Source organism: Mustela nigripes, chromosome 8 (assembly GCF_022355385.1).
Source record: "Mustela nigripes isolate SB6536 chromosome 8, MUSNIG.SB6536, whole genome shotgun sequence".
Taxonomy (NCBI): Eukaryota; Metazoa; Chordata; class Mammalia; order Carnivora; family Mustelidae; genus Mustela; species Mustela nigripes.
The window spans coordinates 42,261,858-42,281,758 of NC_081564.1; the positions used below are offsets into that span (position 1 = coordinate 42,261,858).

Here is a 19,901-nt window from a genome sequence, read left to right on the forward strand (position 1 = left end):
GCTATGTTGGTTTTAATCTATAGTTTATCAGCCATTTATATATTTAAATAAATTTTTATTCATTACCTTTAGCTTATTTTTCTATAGGATTTTCTCTGCCACCCCACCATACTGTCTGTCCTTCCTTCTTTCCTTCATTTTTTTAAACTGTGGACTGGCAGGATTTTTAGAATTTTAATCTTCTGAGGAGCCTGGGTGCCTCAGTTGGTTAAACGTCTGCCTTTGGTTCAGGTCATGATCTCAGGGTCCTGGGATTTAGCCCCGCATCTGGCTCCCTGCTCACAGGGGAGCCCCTTCTCTTATCCCTCTGCCTGCCACTCCTCCTGCTTGTGCTCTCATTCTGTGTCAAATAAATCTTCAAAAAAATTTAATCTATTTTTCAAATATTTTTGCAGTCATTTATAGTTTAATTTTGCCTCAGGAGTCTTTGATGGCATAGACCTTTACATTTTTACATATGAAGTATGCTAAATGTTACATTTTTGACAGCACTGAAAATTCAGATGGTTTTAAATACTAGACATAATACAACTAGGTGAAATGGCCCAGGTAGGACTGGAGGAACTGGGAAGTATATGCCCTATCAAAAATGGGTCAGGTGGGGCATCTGGGTGGCTCAGAAGATTAAAATGTCTGCTTTCCACCCAGGTCATGATCCTGGTGTCCTGGGATCAAGCCCCATGTTGGGCTCTTGGCTCAGTGAGGAGCCTGCTTCTCCCTCTCCCTTTCCCTCTGCTCATTCTCTCTCTCTCAAAATGAGTAAGTAAAATTTTTAAAAAACAAATGGCTTAGGCAATTGCTTCTGTGCATGATTCAAGTCCAGTGGTACCCAAAACTTACTCTTGACAAAGAATTACTGGAAATTGGGTTTTAACTTAAATATTCCAATTTAAAAACTAGCAACTAAACAGTTTAAAAATGCTGTATGAGTCTAACAAAACAATTATGAAGGCTGAATATTACTAAGATCTCTTGTTCTTTTCCAGTTGATTTTTATGAACATTTTTGGTAAACAATCACATAACTAGCAAATAAAGACAGATTTACTTCTTCCTTTCAGTATTTGTAATACTTTTTTCTTTTTCTTATCTGTTATTTGTTAGGATTCTTAGAATTTGGTTCAATAGTAAGAATCCTAGTCTTGTTCTGGAGTTTGATGGTTTCTTGTTAATTGTGTTTTTTCTAAGTTGACGGACCACTTTTATAGTTAAATAGGAATTACTATGTAAATAATTTGTAAAAATTATGTGGTTAAGATAATAATTACTGCTGATATGCTAGTATGTGGTTTTAACTTTTTGAGCATTTGTGGTGCAAGTGTGGATTAACTAATTTAAAAAAATGTGAATCAATGAGAAATATAATTTTAAGTGTATGATTATGAAGATGTTCCAACTTTTCTATTACATCAAATCACTTTCTTGAAAGCCTGGCTGGGATGTTTATGCCACTAAAATAGAAAAGATTTTAATTATAGTTTAACAATGTTATTTTTGCATAAATATTTTTTCTGCTTAGAAAATAAAAAATAGTGAAGCTGACTTAAAACTAATTACCAGGGGTTTCTACATGAAGATTTACATAAATAAAATGTTTAAATTTGGGAGGCAACTGTTACTATACTAAGTTTTTTTTTTTTTTTAAAGATTTTATTTATTTATTTGACAGAGAGAAATCACAAGTAGATGGAGAGGCAGGCAGAGAGGGGGAAGCAGGCTCTCTGCTGAGCAGAGAGCCCGATGTGGGACTCGATCCCAGGACTCTGAGATCATGACCTGAGCTGAAGGCAGCGGCTTAACCCACTGAGCCACCCAGGCGCCCCTACTATACTAAGTTCTAATGCTTTTATTTCTTATAATGAAATAGATTATAAGCACCATAAATAGCAATAATGAATGAAATAAACAAGTTATAGAATATTACAAATGAAAAATATAGTCATTTATATAAATGTAAAGCCACATACAACTTTATATGCAGATATATACATATTCAGTAAAGGGCTGAGATATGAATAATAATACGTATCAAAAATTTTTTTAAAGACTTTATTTATTTATTTGACAGAGATCACAAGTAGGCAGAGAGAGAGGAAGCCGGCTTTCTGCTGAGCAGAGAGCCCGATTTGAGGCTCGATCCCAGGACCCTGGGATCATGACCTTAGCCAAAGGCAGAGGTTTTAACCCACTGAGCCACCCAGGCATCCCTAATACAAATCAAATTAATGGCAGTTACTGCTTTGTGGAGGAAGGGAAGAGAATAGGAATGGGGAGGAGGAACTAAAAGATCTTTGATTAAATGTTTTTCTGTTAAGAGCAATTTGAAGCAAATCGCTGATTCTGGATGGTAGATATAAAAATACATTACATATATATATATATATATATATATATATATATATATATTTTAAAGATTTTATTTATTTGAGAGAGTGAGAGAGAGCATGAGAGGGGAGAAGGTTGGAGGGAGAAGCAGACTCTCCATGGAGCCGGGAGCCCGACACGGGACTAGATCCTGGGACTCTGGGATCACGACCCTAGTCGAAGGCAGTCACCCAACCGAGACCCGCCCAGGCGCCCCACATTTTACATTCTTTTGCAGACTTAAAAATACCAATATTGTGAGTATAGTTAGTAAAATAAATGGGCCTTCCCCCCAACCCCCAGTATTTATTTGTCAGATTAACAGAGAGAGGCCACGAGTGGGAATGGAGGACAGAGAGAGAAGTTTCCTAAGGAGGGAGTAAAACATGGGGCTCAATCCAAGGACCCTGGAATCATGACCTGAGCCAAAGGCAGACACTTAACTGTCTGAGTCACCCAGGTGCCCTTGTTATTATAAAATATCTAATGATATGAAAATGAGAACATATTTTACCAAGCAGAATTTGATTGCCATTTTCTTTCTTTCTTTTTCTTTTTTTTTTTTAAGTTAGGTTATTTTAAGCTGTAACTTCAAATAATGACAAAGTGACTCATACTTAACAGCCTGTAAATAAGGACAGTGGCTGTTCTCTTTCTAGCCCAGAGCCCCTGGTCTCAGCACAAATTTGCAGGTGTGGTAAATGTGCACACTTGATGCTGAACCTCTTAGTATGTCTTCCTGTAGTAAAGTGGACAGGGAAGTGAGAGTACATTTCCCCAAATTCCTTGCAGCTGGAGTTCTGAATGTGATTGTTTTGGACAAGAAAATGTACCCACAGAAGACAAGTGAGATGATGACAATGATTTTTCCGGCAGTGCTGAGATTCCAGTGTCCAGACACAAGGTTCGTAAGTGGGAAGAATTGTGGAAATCATCTAACTTGGTGTAGATTGCAGCAGGCATAGCAAAAATACTGTCAAGAACTAGAAGTAGTGTGCCTTCCTGATCAAGGCACTCTCCTGGTCCTTGCCATGATGATATACTTTGGGATTAAGTGGTTTTCTTTCCTATTTTTTAAAATTTTATTTATTTAACAGAGAGAGAATAAAAGATCATAAGCAGGGGAGTGGCAGAGGGAAAGGGAGAAGCAGGTTCCCTACAGAGCAGGGAGCCCAATGTGGGGCTAGATCCCAGGGTCCTGAGGTCATGACCTGAGCCCAAGGCAGACACTTGACTGAGAAACCCAGGCACCCCTAAGTGGTTTTCTGAACTTAGAAGAGAAGCAGCCTTCTTGGCTGACCTGGTTCTACAATGTGGCATTTAGAATCATTCCTCAAATATCTGTTAGTTCTCAAAAGAGTTTCATGCTCAGGTTAATTTTTCTTTTTAATGTCCTCTCCTTAAACTAATTAGAATTAACTGTTCTCTGTACTTTACTGGACCTTGTACAGAACCAAACACTGTATACTAACAATATAGCAAGCAGCATGAGGTTCACACTCCTGTCAGTTCTCCTTGCCCTCCAAGGAGATGCAGATGCACAGTGGCCCAAGGGGTTGCTGAGCATGCAGTGGGTTTGCATTACAGATGAGGAACCTTAAGTTTAGAGTACCTGAATCTTTTATAAGGAACATAAGCAAATCTGCCAGCTTTTGCTCTAGGGGGAGATACTATCTTTTATTATACTGGATAGTAAACAACTTGCCTTTCTTTGAGGCAGACATATTGTCCAAGGCTGTTGATTATACAAATCTCTTTGGTAAAGATAGACCAGAACTAAAGCTGCCAGAGCCACTGCTCACAGGACATGGAAAAATGCAAGAGACCCACAGAGAACTGTTTTCCAACAGACATTACTCAACTCTTCAACTGTAGCCACTAGTTTTAGAGCCAAACCACATTTTCTTTTAAAAATCCACTTTAATCTAATCATGGACTTTAACGAACATTTATTTACAGTCAGGGACTAATTTATAACATGGTTTCTATTCATTTCAGCCACGACAAAACACCAGTCATATTAAAGGTATCCATCCATAAATTACTTTTATTTCTCATTAAATGAGCAGAGTCATTAGCATATTAATAACAGATATGTTTATTATTACATATCCATCAGTGCGGCTTTCAATACCACTTTAAACATGCATATCATCCTAGAGACGAATCAGTTTTCCAGTGCTTCTTATTTGATACACATTACTGCAAAGCCATTATAAATTACTGAGGAGGTATTTGGTTAAAAAAATAAACAATAAATCATACTGCCCATATGTATGAATCAACTCTTGTTATTGGACAAGAGTTTAACAGTATTTATCTGGTAATTCCTATGTTAACTGGAAAACATCACAGATGTATTGCCATAATTTTCTTTTATATTGACATAAACCTACATATCTTGCAGAATTTTATAAAGTCATTCATTATTGTAGCAGGTAGTTTAATGCAAAGATTGTACTCAATTTGTGAAAGTCCAACAAAACTCTAAATATTTTAAATTAAACCAATTATCAATGAAGAACCCACTGACACAAAATTTCTTGAAAATACGTTCTTTTGAAATTTCTACATTTAGTCATGGCAGTAAAATAATTCTTTCAAATTAAGGCACTAAAAGGGCAATGCAACTCCCATTGAAAGTGTTCTAAGAATAATTTACATTTCAAACAGTGCATACATTTCTTATATGTTTGTTAACTTAATGTCTTTGTCATTTAAAACCACAAAGAAATACATTATACAATTACAGGAATGATGTACCCCACAAAAACGCTTTTAAAACTTGGTTCTTTTGTACAGTTAGTTCCTAACGTCTCTAGTAGTAAAATAACTCAATATGGCTTGGCAAAAATGCATAGATTAAATGTAAATTTTTATTTTTTTGCCTTCTCCCATTTCCCCAATCTACAAACGTGCTGAAACACATACAGTATTTTGTAAAGCATAATGTAAAATAATTATTCTCCATAAGTCTGCCACGGGCAATCAAAAGTGAGGCTTTTAAATTCTACAGTGAGGGCACTGAAGTCAAGTGATGTCACTGCTTTCTTGAAATAGTTTTGTATAGTCTTGCAAGAGCACAAAGACTGAAGTCATTTAAAAGAATTTCAGTTGTCTCATTTTGAGATATTTTCTTTACTCCTTCCATGAGCTGATCTTCATAGTGATGGCCATTCCACTTGAAAGTGAAAGTCCCTTCCTCTCACTCCTATGAGGAAAACTGTGTTCTATCATGATTGACAGGCGTTTTTTTAGAAATTCAAAAAGGCAGCACCTTTTTAAAAAAATATACCTACCTAAGCTTTCCCCCAATTGTACTTGCATTACACAGTAATAATTAATCTAATCTACCTGTAGGCAAACCCGCAATTAAAAACAGAACAAAACAAAACAACAACAACAACAAAAACCCTCAGTGTGCTTTTGTGCCAAAGCAAGAACAGAATAACAGCAATCTTAACCCTGAAGCCTGTGATATTTGTGTCAAAGGAACAGCCTGTCTGCTCTGCATGGTTAAAGAAGCCTGGTTTATCAGGTAGCATTCCACATGATTCCACAAGGCGTTAGGCCACATGGTTAACTGCTGGAGAGGGAAGGGGGGCAGAAAAAGAAAAAAAATGTAATTAAGGAAATATACTCAGTTTAAAAATACAAGAAACAAAATTGTAGGGAGAGGTAAATATAAATTATCTTTATATGTGATTAAGAAATACACAAAATTTGGAAAACAGGAAAAGGAAAAATATAATTAGCATCATTTTCTTCTTACTTATACTCTATTTCAAACACATGGTCCTTTTTTGTTTTGTTTTTTACAAAGCTATAATTCAATTTTAAGTAATTTTGGGTGCAGCTTTATCTTATACAGGAGAGAGGTGATAACAGGATTTTACAGAAGTCAGTCAGGAGTGAGGTGATAATACCCTGGAGTAGTAAAGGTGGCTGAAGAATACAGATGGTGTAATACCTACCACTCATTTCAAAGGATCAGACTCAGTTATTGGTAATAAGGAGTAAAGGAATGGGATGAACTTGACATTAACAGAGAGGCAAATCTATGTCAGGCCTCAGCTTCCTCAAATCAATATTCCTCTTATATAGGGATTAAACTCTAGGTAAGTTGGTATTTGGTAAAGAAGAAAAAATTTAGGCTTTAGAATTGGCTAAAAATAGGTTTCAACCCTGACTATGCCACTAGCTTGATGTGGGATCTTGTCCAAGTGGCTTAATTCCTATGGGCCTCATTTATTTATGTATGAGAACTGAATGAGATATCTATCATAACCTCTCTTGAGGAAGGGACTTAGTTATGTCCTATAATTGTTTATTATAACATATAAATATTTTTGAAAAAATTCTATCAAAACCAGTTAAAAAAAAGAGGTGTATACTTAACTGGGAAGTTTATTTGCAACACCATCATCAGTGATACCAAAATAATAATTTTTTTTTTAAGATTTTATTTATTTATTTGTCAGAGAGAGCGAGCGGGAGCGAGCACAGGCAGACAGAGTGGAAGGCAGAGTCAGAGGGAGAAGCAGGCTCCCTGCGGAGCAAGGAGCCTGATGTGGGACTCGATCCCAGGATGCTGGGATCATGACCTGAGCCGAAGGCAGCTGCTTAACCAACTGAGCCACCCAGGCGTCCCCCAAAATAATAATTTTGATTAAAAAAAAAATCTATGCCAGGGGCTCCTGGTGGCTCAGTGGGTTAAAGCTTCTGCCTTCAGCTCAGGTCATGATCTCAGGGTCCTGGGATCAAGCCTCGCATTGGGCTCTCTGCTCAGCAGGAAGCCTGCTTCCTCCTCTCTCTCTGCCTGCCTCTCTGCCTACTTGTGATCTCTGTCAAATAAAGAAATAAAAAAAATCTTAAAAAAAAAAAAATCTATGCCAACATAGTTAAACTTAAAGAAGAGAAGAGCAAAGTTTTATATGAATCTATTTACATTTAAAAAGGGTGACAATCCGCAAGTTGTTTAAAAAATTAAGGTCTAAGTATGGGCCATATATACCAACCAATGATAGCAAAATCTGACATAGATGTGGAATTAAATATGACATTTATAAATATTATCAACTTCAAACAGGAATCAAAGTAGTTTGTAAAGTTATTTTAAGTCATATATTATAAATACTTAGCTACAAATGATGCCCTCTATAAGGAAAAGAACAATTAGATTTTAGATTTAATAGATACAAATCACTTTCACACTGTCCCAGAGGTTAACACTACAATCCTTACCTAGTTTTTCCGGATGTATTTTTGACCGCTTTTCGGAAAGACTGATTTGCAGTAGATCTTGTAGAAAGTGTTCGAGGGGATGCACGAACAAAACCAGATGGTGGATTCTTAGGGATTTTCTTTACCAAATGTGTCACCCATTTTTTTTGTTCATCCTGAGAACATGCTAACAGCAGCATATCTCTTGCTGATGTTACATCATAACTTACTATGTTAAAAAAAAAAAAGACAAAGTCATACAATACCTAAAATGGCTCTACTGAAGCATAATTTTGTAAGTTCTTAAAATTTTAAGATTTACTATGCTTAACTGAGCTTGGAAAATATCTCTTTTTCCTTAATTAAGGCCTAACATTTAAAAAGAAAACATTGGTCACAAACTATTAAGAAAAATAAAAACAGAAATAAAAAAAAATGCAGAAGTGAAACAAATTAATGTATTTTTAGAACATAAGTTTCTTATCTTAAAATAGCTGTTGCCTGTATTCTTTCCGTCAGGCTACCTCTGCTAATCTAGAGGCCATTTTGTCTATGATCCAGCATGTTGGTCTAGGCAGTGAAAACCAGACAAAAAGAAAACAAGTATGAAGAAAAAACTCATGGAGGAATAATACAGTGGAACTCACCTATAGTCCTTCTCTCCAATTTAGAGTAATTTCTTAGAGGTACATTTTTTATAAAGGGGGTAATGCTCTTTAAAAACATGTGTTCAAAGCTAAATCTGTAACTGTGAAGTGACAGCCACATGTTGCTTCACCATGTCAAAATATTACTTCTTACAACCTCTTTTCAAATTGGTGTAGAAAATGCTACACTTGAAGAAACTATTTAAATGGGACTTAATTTTCCAATTTTTTATAAACTGTGAAAGTAATTTTTATGCCTTACCTTTACAGGGAGAAATTAAGTCCTCTTTCTTATCTAAGTGATCTCTGTGGCACTTAACATGGCATCTTCGACATTCTAGGGCAGGAGGTGGCTTAAAAACATGCCAGAGAGGTTTGGCACAGGCCTCACAGTTGGCAGGAAAGTGGTAGAGTGTAGGAATGAACTCATGGCCTTTGTGGTTTTGAAAATTAGTCTTTTCAGCTTGCTGTACTGGTTCCATCTCTACATCTTTTCTACATTCACCTTCATTTGCATATAGGATCTACATTCAGGAATGGTAAAACAAAAGATTTTAAAAAGTCTTAATTTGTACATAAAAGTTTCACATGTATAAAAAGCATTGGTAATATTTGCATTTACTTCACAAAATGCACTTAGTACTTAAGTAAAAGATCTATTATGGTTTTTACCTGGAATATTTTAGGAATTTCTTCAGTTTCAGCCCTGTAAACATCTCCTTGGGTTACAGGTCGAACGTGAAACAATTTACTAAAATAAAAATAAGTATGATTTAAGCTATTACAAAAACTCACCTACAGTAAAAGACAGACATTTCATTAAAGAAGACATAGAGATAGCAAATAAGAACATTACAAGATGTTCAACATCATTAGTCATCAGAGAAATGCAAATTAAAATTACAGTATCACTATATACCTGATAACTTTAAAAAGTAAAAATAGTAATAATGCCAAATGCTGATGAAGATGCAGAGAAACTACACTATTCACACAATTATTGCAAAAATGTAAAAGCTGCAGAGCCACTTAGAAAAACAGGATGGCACTTTCTTACAAAACTAAACAAACATATGCTTAACATATGACCCAGCATTTGCACTCCTGGGCCTTCATTCCAGAGGAAAAATAATTTATATTTATAAAAAAACTTGTGCATAAATGTTCACAGCAGCTTGATTTATAATAGCCAATTGCTGAAAATAACCCAAATGAATGGTTAAACAAACTGTGGTACATTCACACCATGGAATATTACTCAACAATAAAGAGAAATAAACAACTTGGATGAATCTCAAGAGCATTATGTTGAGTGAAAAGAGCCAATCTCAAAGTTTACATACTATCTGATTCCATTTATATAACATTCTTGAAATTACAAAACTACAGAGATGGAGAACAGAGAACAGGTAGCCTGGGATTAGAGTGGGAAGGAGAAAGGGCCCTTGTTATGGCTACAAAAGGGTAGCAAGATGGGTCCCTGTAATGGAACTGTTCTGTAACTGGTAGTGTTCATATGAATCCATATATGTGATAAAGGCTTATAGATTAGAAAGAAGCACACGATTATATTTGTAGAAAAGTCCTGTGGAATCCACCAAACACCCCAACAAAACTAGTAAGTAAACAGCAAGATTAAAGAATTCAAGATCAATATATAAAAATGAGTAGTACTGGAACAACTAGATATCTACATGGAAAAACACACACCTACACATTCAAAACTAACCTCAACTGCATCCTCTTACCAAACACAAAAGTAAATTTTGAGATTAATTATAACTTAAATATAAAGCCTAGAACAATAAAATTCCTCAAAGAGAACACAGAATACCATCACAACCTTTGGGTAGGCAAAATTTCTTAGACTACAAAAGGCTGTAATTCTTAAAACTGGTTTCCATTAAAAGATACCATAAAGAAAATGGTATAAATTTCTTTACGGTATCTTTTAAACTTCATATAAATTTACATGAAGTTCTAGAATGGGCAAAACTTGATAATAAAATTCAGATGATCTTTTTCTTCCTCCTGAAAAAAGTGGGCTTTCTAAGGGTTGGAAATTCTCTTTATCTTGTTTTACATGGGTGTTTGTAATTGTCAAAAATCAGTGAACACAATACTTAAGATGTATGCATTTTTATCACACAAAAATTCTGCCTCAATAAAAAAGTAAAATAACCAAGTTTCATCAATCTGAAAGTACTTAACTTTTGAAGTTGAAAGACGGTATCTTTAATATTAGTGTTTATGTATTATTCCACCTAAGTTGATCATTTAAATTTTCAAAACTAATGCATCTTTTAGACATTAGGAAAAAAAAAATATGGTACTGGCACAAGAACAGATACACAGATCAACTGAAAAGCATAGTGAGCCCAGAAATAAACACATGCCTTTTAAGATGAATTAAACTACAACGAAGGAGGCAAGAAAACAAAATGGGAAAAAGTCTCTTCAACAAATGGTGCTGGGAAAACTGGACAGCTACATGCAAAAGAATGAAACCGGACCACTTTCTTTTACCAAACACACAAATAAACTCAGAATGGAGGAAAGACCTAAATATGAGACCTGAAACCATAAAACTCCTAGAAGAAAACATAGGTAGTAATCTCTTTGCCATAAGTCACAGAAACATTTCTCTAGATAGGTCTCCTTTGGCAGGGAAAGTAAAGCAAAATTAAACTCTTTGGACTACATAAAAAAGGCTTTTTACATAGCAAAAAAAAAATAAAAAAAATCAATAAAACAAGAAGATAACTTACTGAATGGGAGAAGATACTTGTAAATGATCTATGGATTAAGGGGTTAATATAAAAAATATATACAGAACGTACACAATTCAACACCCCCCCCCCAATAACCCAATTAAAAATGGGCAGAGGAGGGGCACCTGGGTGGCTCAGTTGGTTAAGCATCTGCCTTTGGCTCTGTTCATGATCCTGGGGTCTTTGGATCGAGCCCCACCTCAGGCTCCCTCCTCAGCAGGCAGTCTGCTGTTTCTCTCTTTCTTCCTCTGCCCTCCCCCTCCCCCAGCTTGTGTTCGCTCCCTCTCTTTCACTTGTTCTCTCAAATAAATAAAATCTTAAAAAAACGGGCAGAGGGCATACATTTTTCTAAAGAAGACATACAGATAGCCAAAAAACACATGAGAAAATGCTCAATATCCGTAATCGTCAGGGAAATGCAAATAGAAACAACAATGAGGTATCACCCTATACCTGTCAGAATGACTAGGTTTAAAAATACAAGAAATAACAAGTATTGACAAGGATGTAGAGAAAAAGGAACCCTCATGCACTGCTGGTGGGAATGTAAGCTGGAGCAGACACTGTGGAAGATAGTATGAAGGTGTTTTAAAATATTAAAAATAGAATAACCATATGCTCCAATAATTCCATTACTGCGTTTTTACCCAAAGAATATGAAAATACTAATTCAAAAATAGTAATACAATATATGAACCCCTATGTTTATTGCAGCATTATTTTTAACAGCCAAGATATGGAAGCAACACAAGTGTACAACCATAGGTGAAAAGATTATTCAGCCATAACAAAATAAAACAAAACAAGAAATCTTGCCATTTGCAGCAATATATGTGGAGTCAAGAAAGTATAAAACTAAATCAAATAAGTCAGAGAAAGACAAATACCATATGACTTCACTTATATGTGGACTTTAAAAAACAAAACAAATGAACAAAGAAAAAAAAACAACTAAAAAACCAGACTTAAATATAGAAAACATTTAAACTGATGGTTACCAGAGGGGAGGTGGGTGGGACAGTGGGGGAAATACTAAATGAAGAGGATTAGGATTATACTTATTGTGGTAAGTAATGAGGAATGCTCAGAATTGTTCACTCACTTTGCTATATGCCTGAAACTAATATAACACTATATATTAATTATACTTGAAAAAGAGAGAAAAATTGAGAAATAAAATTTCAGTACTCTTTGGTAGTTGCTTAATTCTTTTTATATTCTAGCTATAACTGACTTCACAAATGTTCAATTCTAAAGGAATGGCAATACTTCATTTTAAGTTTATATTTTTCATGAATAGCACCCACATTTCACTTTGAATTTATATTTTGTTGTATATTTTATCTTTTCTACTACTTCTTTTACCTACTACTTCTTACTATCTGTAAGCTCCTTAAAAATGGAACCATCTCACTCATCTTTGTACAATCTATAAGACCCATAATGATACAGGCAGCAGTGCTTAAGAAAAGGTTTTAGAATGAATACAAAGGAAAAAGCCTGTTTATTAAAGGCCTCTATTAAAAACAAAAGATATATTTACATTTCCTTAACAATGACTACATAATTATATATAGTACTTGTGGAGATGCTCTTAGAACCTAAAACCAATCAACCCTTGAAATAAAAAATGTGTCTTTAGAATACACGAATCAGCTATGCAAAATTTTCCCTCTCACATTTTGCTAAAGATGTAATGCAAAGTTTTAAAGTTTGTTAACAGAAGTATGCAACATTATTTAACAAAATATAAACTAAATTCTAAGTCTAGGGGTGCCTGGTGGCTCAGCTGGTTAAGCAGCTGACTTCAACTCAGGTCATAACCTTAGGCTTCTGGGATGGAGCCCCATGTTGGGCTCCCTGCTCAGTGGGGAGTCTGCTTCTCCCTTTGCCCCTCCCCCTACTGGAGCTCTCTCTCTCTCAAATAAATAAAATCTGAAAAAAGAAAACCTAAATTATAAGTATAAAAATAATTATCATAAGTTAATATTTAACGGATTTAAAATTCAACCAAAGGCAACTTACTCTATATCCAATACCATGGATGGACTGGATTGTTCCTTATCTTGTTCATCATTATAGAACAAAATTTTTTTGCTGCTCACCACAACATACTGAAATGAGAAAAAAAATGGGAATATATATACAAGCACCATTAACTTGGTTTAAAGTAATAAGCACAATACTTGACATTTGTGTCCAAAATGTACTGTACTAATCTGAGATCAATGCTAAAAATAGATCAGTTAATACAAGTTCTATGCTTTAAAAGCAAAATACATAACAGAATATCAATTAGAAAAAGTGAAGAATATAATACCTGCTTCTTCCAGCCATATCGTTTGATATTTCCTCGATTTGGTATTGAAAGCCAACCTTCAATTCTTGACTCTAGGAGAAAAAGAATATATTGTCTTCAGTCTTAAGTTGTAACAAGAGGAAAAGCTATTACATGTTGTCTGACAGCATGCAGCAACAGACATTTGAACACAGCTAAATGAATAAGTGCTATAATTTGCTCTTCCATGCTTCAATCACACAAATCAACTTTAATGGCCATACAAATATTGCAGAAAAAAATCCCAAGCCACTTTTCCCATATAATTAACATTTAGTACTCAATTATAAAAGTATGAGGTAAAACAATACCCTTAAGAGCCAGGCAAGACTGGAATGGATTGCAGCTTAAATGGGATATGATACAGAAGACTTTAAATATCATTTAACACTCATAAAAATACTAAGCAAAAAAAAAAAAAATGCAGCAAGTGGAACAAATCAGAGCGATGATTTACACAAGAAAGAGCAAGCAAAAGTACAGAGAAGTATCCTATTACTCACAGAAGATAAGAATAGAAGATAAATAAATAAGGAATGCAGGCAGAATCAACTAGATATAAAGAATAAGAGACAAGCATTTTATTTGTTTTCTCAGCACAATATTCTGATAAACTTTTTGTAAAGCACCTATAAAATTTCAATAAAACTTTCCAAATCTGGTTGGGGACTACTTAATTCTAGAGTTAAGTCCAAATGCAATTCTTACCAAACTAAAGAGATATAAACGAAGTCTTTTAAGTATGTTATACCAGAATTTGATCAACAGCAAAAGAACATAGAATTGAGTTGGTTAGCTGCTAATATATTAACCAGTTTGTGCATATTAGAAATTCCTTGACAAATTCAATCAAGGCATTTAAAAATAAACATTATTACTATTTAAATACAATTAATGCTTATTAGAAATATCTGGAGGAAAAGAAGACTGTTAGAAATGATTATTTTATATTAGGTTAGAAATAAGAGCATTTAATTGTTTTCTGTACCTATCTTTAATATTTAAGACACAAAAGAACAGAAAAGTAGTCGATTTTCAAGTATAATGCTCAAATCATGACCCTAATGGGAATATATAATGTCTTTCTCCACATAAACCACTGTAAAACATCTAAGTCTTAGAGTAATTAAAATAGGTAACATTTACTGAACATTTATGGTTTGACATATGCTTTCCAAGTAATATTCTACATTTCAAACCTATTATCCCATGAATATATATTACATTCCTACGAATACAGGATAGGATAGCTTCTACTATCATTCTCCATTTACAAAAGAAGACACTAAGGTTTAGAAAGGAAACAGACTTGCTCAAGAGTATACTCTATTAGTAACTGTCAAAACAGTAGGTTTACCCTAATTTCTGAGCTTGTGTTCCTAGAACATAATGCTACTCTGTCCTTTAGCTAAAAAGCTTTGCAGTTAATTGAATCAGAAGTAATATTCTTCTTGTTCTAACTTCTTCCACGCACCTAATGTCCTTTAGTTTTGTTATTCCCCTTAATCTAAACTGTAGTTGTAAAGGTGGAGAAGATAATGAGAAACCTGAGCTCAAAATGATCCTCCTCTTCTCCCAACATTTTTCTCAGTTGCTGTTAATTTAGTTCAGCAATAATTATTTCGTCTTCTTAGGTAGTTCCTTGATAAGTTTTGTAAGATCAGGGACCATATCATAACACTATTTTTATACACCTCAAGATACCTGAGACACAAGAGTAGATAGGTACTTGACAGATATTTGTTGATTATTTTGCTATTTTTTTTCTGAATTAGCCAGTCACTCTCATAAATAATTGTTATAATTTAAAAACCAAAGGGCAGCTTAATATTAAATAATATGCAGAAGGTTGCTAGTCACTCACAAATATTCTATCTTACAAAAGCAACAAGTTATCGCTAGGAAAATTTCCCTGTAGTGTGTCCCAAACTGCAGCTCTTACTCCTCCTAAGTCTATTTAATCAAGTAATTCCTCACAAAAAAGATGTGAAAGTCACTGAAATCTTGACATTTATATAAAACTGTGTATGCCAAAATACCCCATCCTCCAGTTATTTCTCTATGAGAATAAATGCCAAAATTATTTATAACTTTTGGTTGTAGGTTCTTTAGAAACAGAGCTAAGGAACCATCCCAAAATATTTTAATTGTATTCATAAGTGATATAAAAAAGGAAATTAATCAATGCTCAAGACTTCAAATGCATTATCTCCAAACCACTGATTCGATCTGGGCACATCAGAAGCTGTTATATACTCAAATACTTGAAACACACTAAGAAATCCACTATTTACAGGTTTAAATTACATAGACTGAGATAAAGCTAGATGGAGAGAGAATGATGCAGATAATCCATAAGAGACAATGAGTATTAATAGAATGTTGAATATCAAGTGTTTTCTCTAGTGCTTCATCTACTTTTACATTCTTTTCAGATTATTAGCTCAGTGGTTCCAAAAGAAGGAAAGAGAAAGAACAAGGGAGGAGAGGCAGTTATCATGTTAATCTTTTTATCATCGAGGCAATGGGAAAATCTTAACCCAAGTGTAACTTTTATATTTATACTGTACTAAGATACAACCTGCTACAGAACCAAAAAGAGGGTGAAGACATAAAGGAATCAGGCGAATAACAGTGATTTTAAGAACTTCACAGGATTGTACGACAGATCATTTTTTCCTAAGTTTTTTTAGAATTGGGAAACTTAAGAGGAATCATCTAGTTAAGGACAAGATGCCCACTAAGGTTATAGAGGCTTAACCCTAGGTATACATGGTAATTAAATGAGAATCTTTATATTGAATGATGAAATCTATTACTAAGTCATATTATCAGTTTATCCACTCAACATCTTTTTTTTTTGAAGATTTTATTTATTTGACAGAGAGCGAGCGAGCGAGCAAGTGAGCGAGCAAGCTCAAACAGGGGAGCAGCAGGCTGAGCAGGAGGGAGAAGCAAGCTCCTTGCTAAGCAGAGAGCATGACATGGGGCTAGATTCCAGGACTCTGGGATCATGACCTGAGGCAAAGGTGCCCCGATCCACCCAACTTCTTGGGGGAAAAAAACCCCAAAACAACAACAAAAAACATCTCAGGGTATTTGCATGGCTTAGCTGGTTAAAACATCCAACTCTTGGTTTCAGCTCAGGTCATGATCACAAGGCCCCGGCACTGAGCCCCACCTCAATCTCCTTCTCTCTCTCTGACCTTCTTCCTCCTTTCCACCTCCATGCACAACATGCATGTGTGTTCTCTCTTTCTCTCTCTAAATAATCTTAAAAAAAAATCTTGTGGGGTGCCTGGGTGGCTCAGTCGTTAAGTGTCTGCCTTCAGCTCAGGTCATGATCCCGGGGTCCTGGGATTGAGCCCCACATCGGGCTCCCTGCTCAGTGGGAAGCCTGCTTCTCCCTCTCCCACTCCTCTGCTGTATTCCCTCTCTTGCTGTATCTCTCTGTCAAATAAATAAAATCTTTAAAAGAAAAAAAAAAAATCTTGCTGCGCTAAAAAAATGATCCATATTTCAAAAAGCCTTTATTTTAACTGTTAAGTAAATGTATGCCCTACAAAGTTCTCCCTTTTCAGCCTGTAGTTCAATTAACTAATTTTCTAAACTAAGTAAAATTAATCATTAGTCATTATCTTCAAAAATTTTAGATACTTGAATCATATGTAACTCTCTTAAATTAAGAGCGACTATCAGAATTCTTTAACAGTTCTTCCTAGATATGACAGCAAAACCTTAACTTTATTTGCCAATGCCCATTTTTAAGTTCTAGTAAATTGGTTTTTTTAATGGTAACTCTTTTTTTTTTTTTTAAAGATTTTATTTATTTGACAGAGAGACACACAGCAAGAGAGGGAACACAAGCAGAGGGAATAGGAGAATGAGAAGCAGTTTCCCACTGAGCAGGGAACCCGATGCAGGGCTCGATCCCAGAACCCTAGGATCATGACCTGAGCCGAAGGCAGACACGTAATGGCTGAGCCATCCAAGCACCCCAAGTTCTAGTAAATAGATTTAGAACAGATTTTTAATTTACTAAGCAAAACATCTGATGCAAAAATGGGTTAAAAAAATAAAGATTTTCCATTACTGTCTACGTACAGTGTGAAAGTTAGCACAACAGAGATCTTTGTAAAGTTTCAAGACTAAAAGTGCACTAATAAGAGACAGGGATAACTGACTTTCTCATTTTATAGCAATGAAGAATGCCCATCAGTATTATTTTTTCCTTCACTTGGTTTGAATTTTGAAAACCTTACAACAGAATCTCTGAAAATACACAGCTATTCTAAGTGATATAACTCAGAATGGAGTCAGTAGCAACATTTTACAGTTTCTTTGCCGACTTATTCCTAAATGGATTAGGTCAGGATTCAGAAATTTAAATGGAGCCCTAATTTAAGTCTGCCAATCAAACCATCTGATCATCCTGAGTTTAACTTTCTTGAATAAGCCAGAATGGAAGACAAAAACTCGTCACCTGCCTCCTCTTTAGATGTCTCCCAAACGAATCATTCAATTCAAATTATTCTAAGTAATATTCATCAATAAAGTCTCTGCAATGTTTAACCTAATATAAAGAAAACCAAGGCAAACATAATAAGACATTATAATCAAAGTTAAACGTAAATGGGTGGAATAAAGACAAAAACCTGGTCAGGCTATTTAACTTCCACTAAATTGAGTAAGAATTCCTTTACTGAATAACTCAAGACACAGCTTGGGATTAATGAAGAGGGACTCTGAGCTACAATTTCAAGAATGTAGCAAAACATCCCTAAAAGTCATACTCTGATGATTAAAACTAACTTTTGAAAGATTTTCAAACAACAGCTGAAGCAAGAGGTTCTTATTAAATCCAAACTGATCCTCTGATAAAGGACATGCACCTACAAGATTTTCAAGACGCAGGAGGTTTCAGAGAACTAATAATGGGAAAACAGAAGGAACTCCTTGACCGTTTTAAAAGAAATTTCACTCTCTGTCCTTTCTCAGATATCTAATTTGGGGCTAGCAAAGACACAAAAGGAAGAGGGCAGGGATGACATGGTATACAAGAGTTAAATCTAACACATTATTCAGGAAACACATAAATTAAAATCGATGTTCATATTTATGACCATGTGAACAAAGCTTCTAAAACCTTGACCAAAGGATATGTAGATGTCAAATGTATGTGTGTGTATATTTATACCCTATTTATTCCTAAATTGAACTTATGTGTATTGCCTACCTCTGTTAAAAAAATATAAATGTACAGGGGTGCCTGGGTGGCTCAGTGGGTTAAAGCTCTGCCTTCAGCTCAGGTCACGATCCCAGGGTCCCAAGATCGAGGCCCGCAAGGGGTTCTCTGCTCAGCAGAGAGCCTGCTTACCACCCGCGCTCTGCCCTCTGCCTGCTGCTCCTCTGTCTACTTGTGATCTGTCATATAAATAAATAAAATCTTAAAAAAATATATAAATGTACTATAACTTACACTATAATAAACCCAAGAATGGATGTTTATTTTTAAATTTACTCTTTACTGGGGAAAAAAAAAGACAAAGGAAAAAAGTCTGAAATGCTACATACTCACTTTTGTCTTCAATTGACTACCCCCTCACTGCATCTCTCAATCCTTTTTAATCTATTTCTCTAAATTTGAAACTTAAAGTCTGACCAAAGTTTATCAAAACTACATTAGAAAGGTCTCTCTCTATAGGCTGCTGTGGTTTTGATTATTAAGCCCAGTTCTTAGTTTTTGTACAACAATACAAAAAAACAAAAACATAAACATTAAAGAGCTGTTACTCATGAAAACATAATTTTCTTTAAATAGTGAAAGGTAAAAGCAGCAGCTTCAACTTTCACCATGGAGTTAAGTGTTCATAGGTTCATAAGGTTCTTCAAGATTTTTATTCAGATACAGCCTCTTAGATTCACTTTAATAGCCTAAGATTTCTTTCGACTGCTCTTATTCTATAAAATGCAGACATAATCAGACTTTGGCTATCAGAAACAGAAACATCTTAAGGTCCATGGAAAAAAATGACAAAGGGTAGAAAGTTAAATGAAAGAAACATACATTAATTTCCATGTCTTTAATCAAACCTGAATGAACAGGAATATTCTTACCTGGAAGGTTTCCATCAGTTTCATCAGCACTAGGAAAACTAGCAACACTTGTAGAATCCGAAAGGTCCAAAAGTTTAGCACGCAATTGCTCTATATCACTCTCTTTGCTAGCCAATTGCATCTGAAGCTCATTCTTATGTGCACATTCTTCTACCAATTGCTATTTTGAAAAATACAAAAAATGACTATCAAATTCCCAGCATTAAGAAATTAAGAATTAATGGAACTGTAAATGTTAAAGAATCTAAAGTTACTCTTCCTAAAAAATTAATGTAAGCTTCATGAATGTTAAATACTACAGATTATGATATAATTGTAAAAATGTAAGTTCTCTTCCTCAGTAATACATTGCTTGGGTAACCTCCTTTTCTTCTTGCTTTAAACAAATCTTTTGTTTTAATTTTTAAATACAAAGCAGCTGGGACCTGAGTAGCTCAGCTGG

At 34.8% G+C, this 19,901-nt stretch overlaps 1 protein-coding gene across 3 annotated transcripts in view; it reads right to left on the minus strand.

Moving 5' to 3' along the window:
* Positions 1-4,392: 4,392 nt before the first annotated feature.
* The window catches only part of ROCK1 (Rho associated coiled-coil containing protein kinase 1), a 148,404-nt gene continuing 132,895 nt past the window's right edge, over positions 4,393-19,901 (minus strand). For 2 of the 3 annotated variants that reach the window (XM_059409313.1, XM_059409311.1), the window contains exons 27-33: positions 19,460-19,619; positions 13,325-13,395; positions 13,030-13,118; positions 8,906-8,984; positions 8,496-8,757; positions 7,608-7,815; positions 4,393-5,949 (exon numbers count right to left, since the gene is read on the minus strand). In XM_059409313.1, the coding sequence (XP_059265296.1) occupies positions 5,943-5,949; positions 7,608-7,815; positions 8,496-8,757; positions 8,906-8,984; positions 13,030-13,118; positions 13,325-13,395; positions 19,460-19,619 (876 nt within the window). In that variant the 3' untranslated portion in view covers positions 4,393-5,942. The remainder of the gene's footprint in view (positions 5,950-7,607; positions 7,816-8,495; positions 8,758-8,905; positions 8,985-13,029; positions 13,119-13,324; positions 13,396-19,459; positions 19,620-19,901) is intronic. The other variant, XM_059409314.1, reaches the window with a different exon arrangement.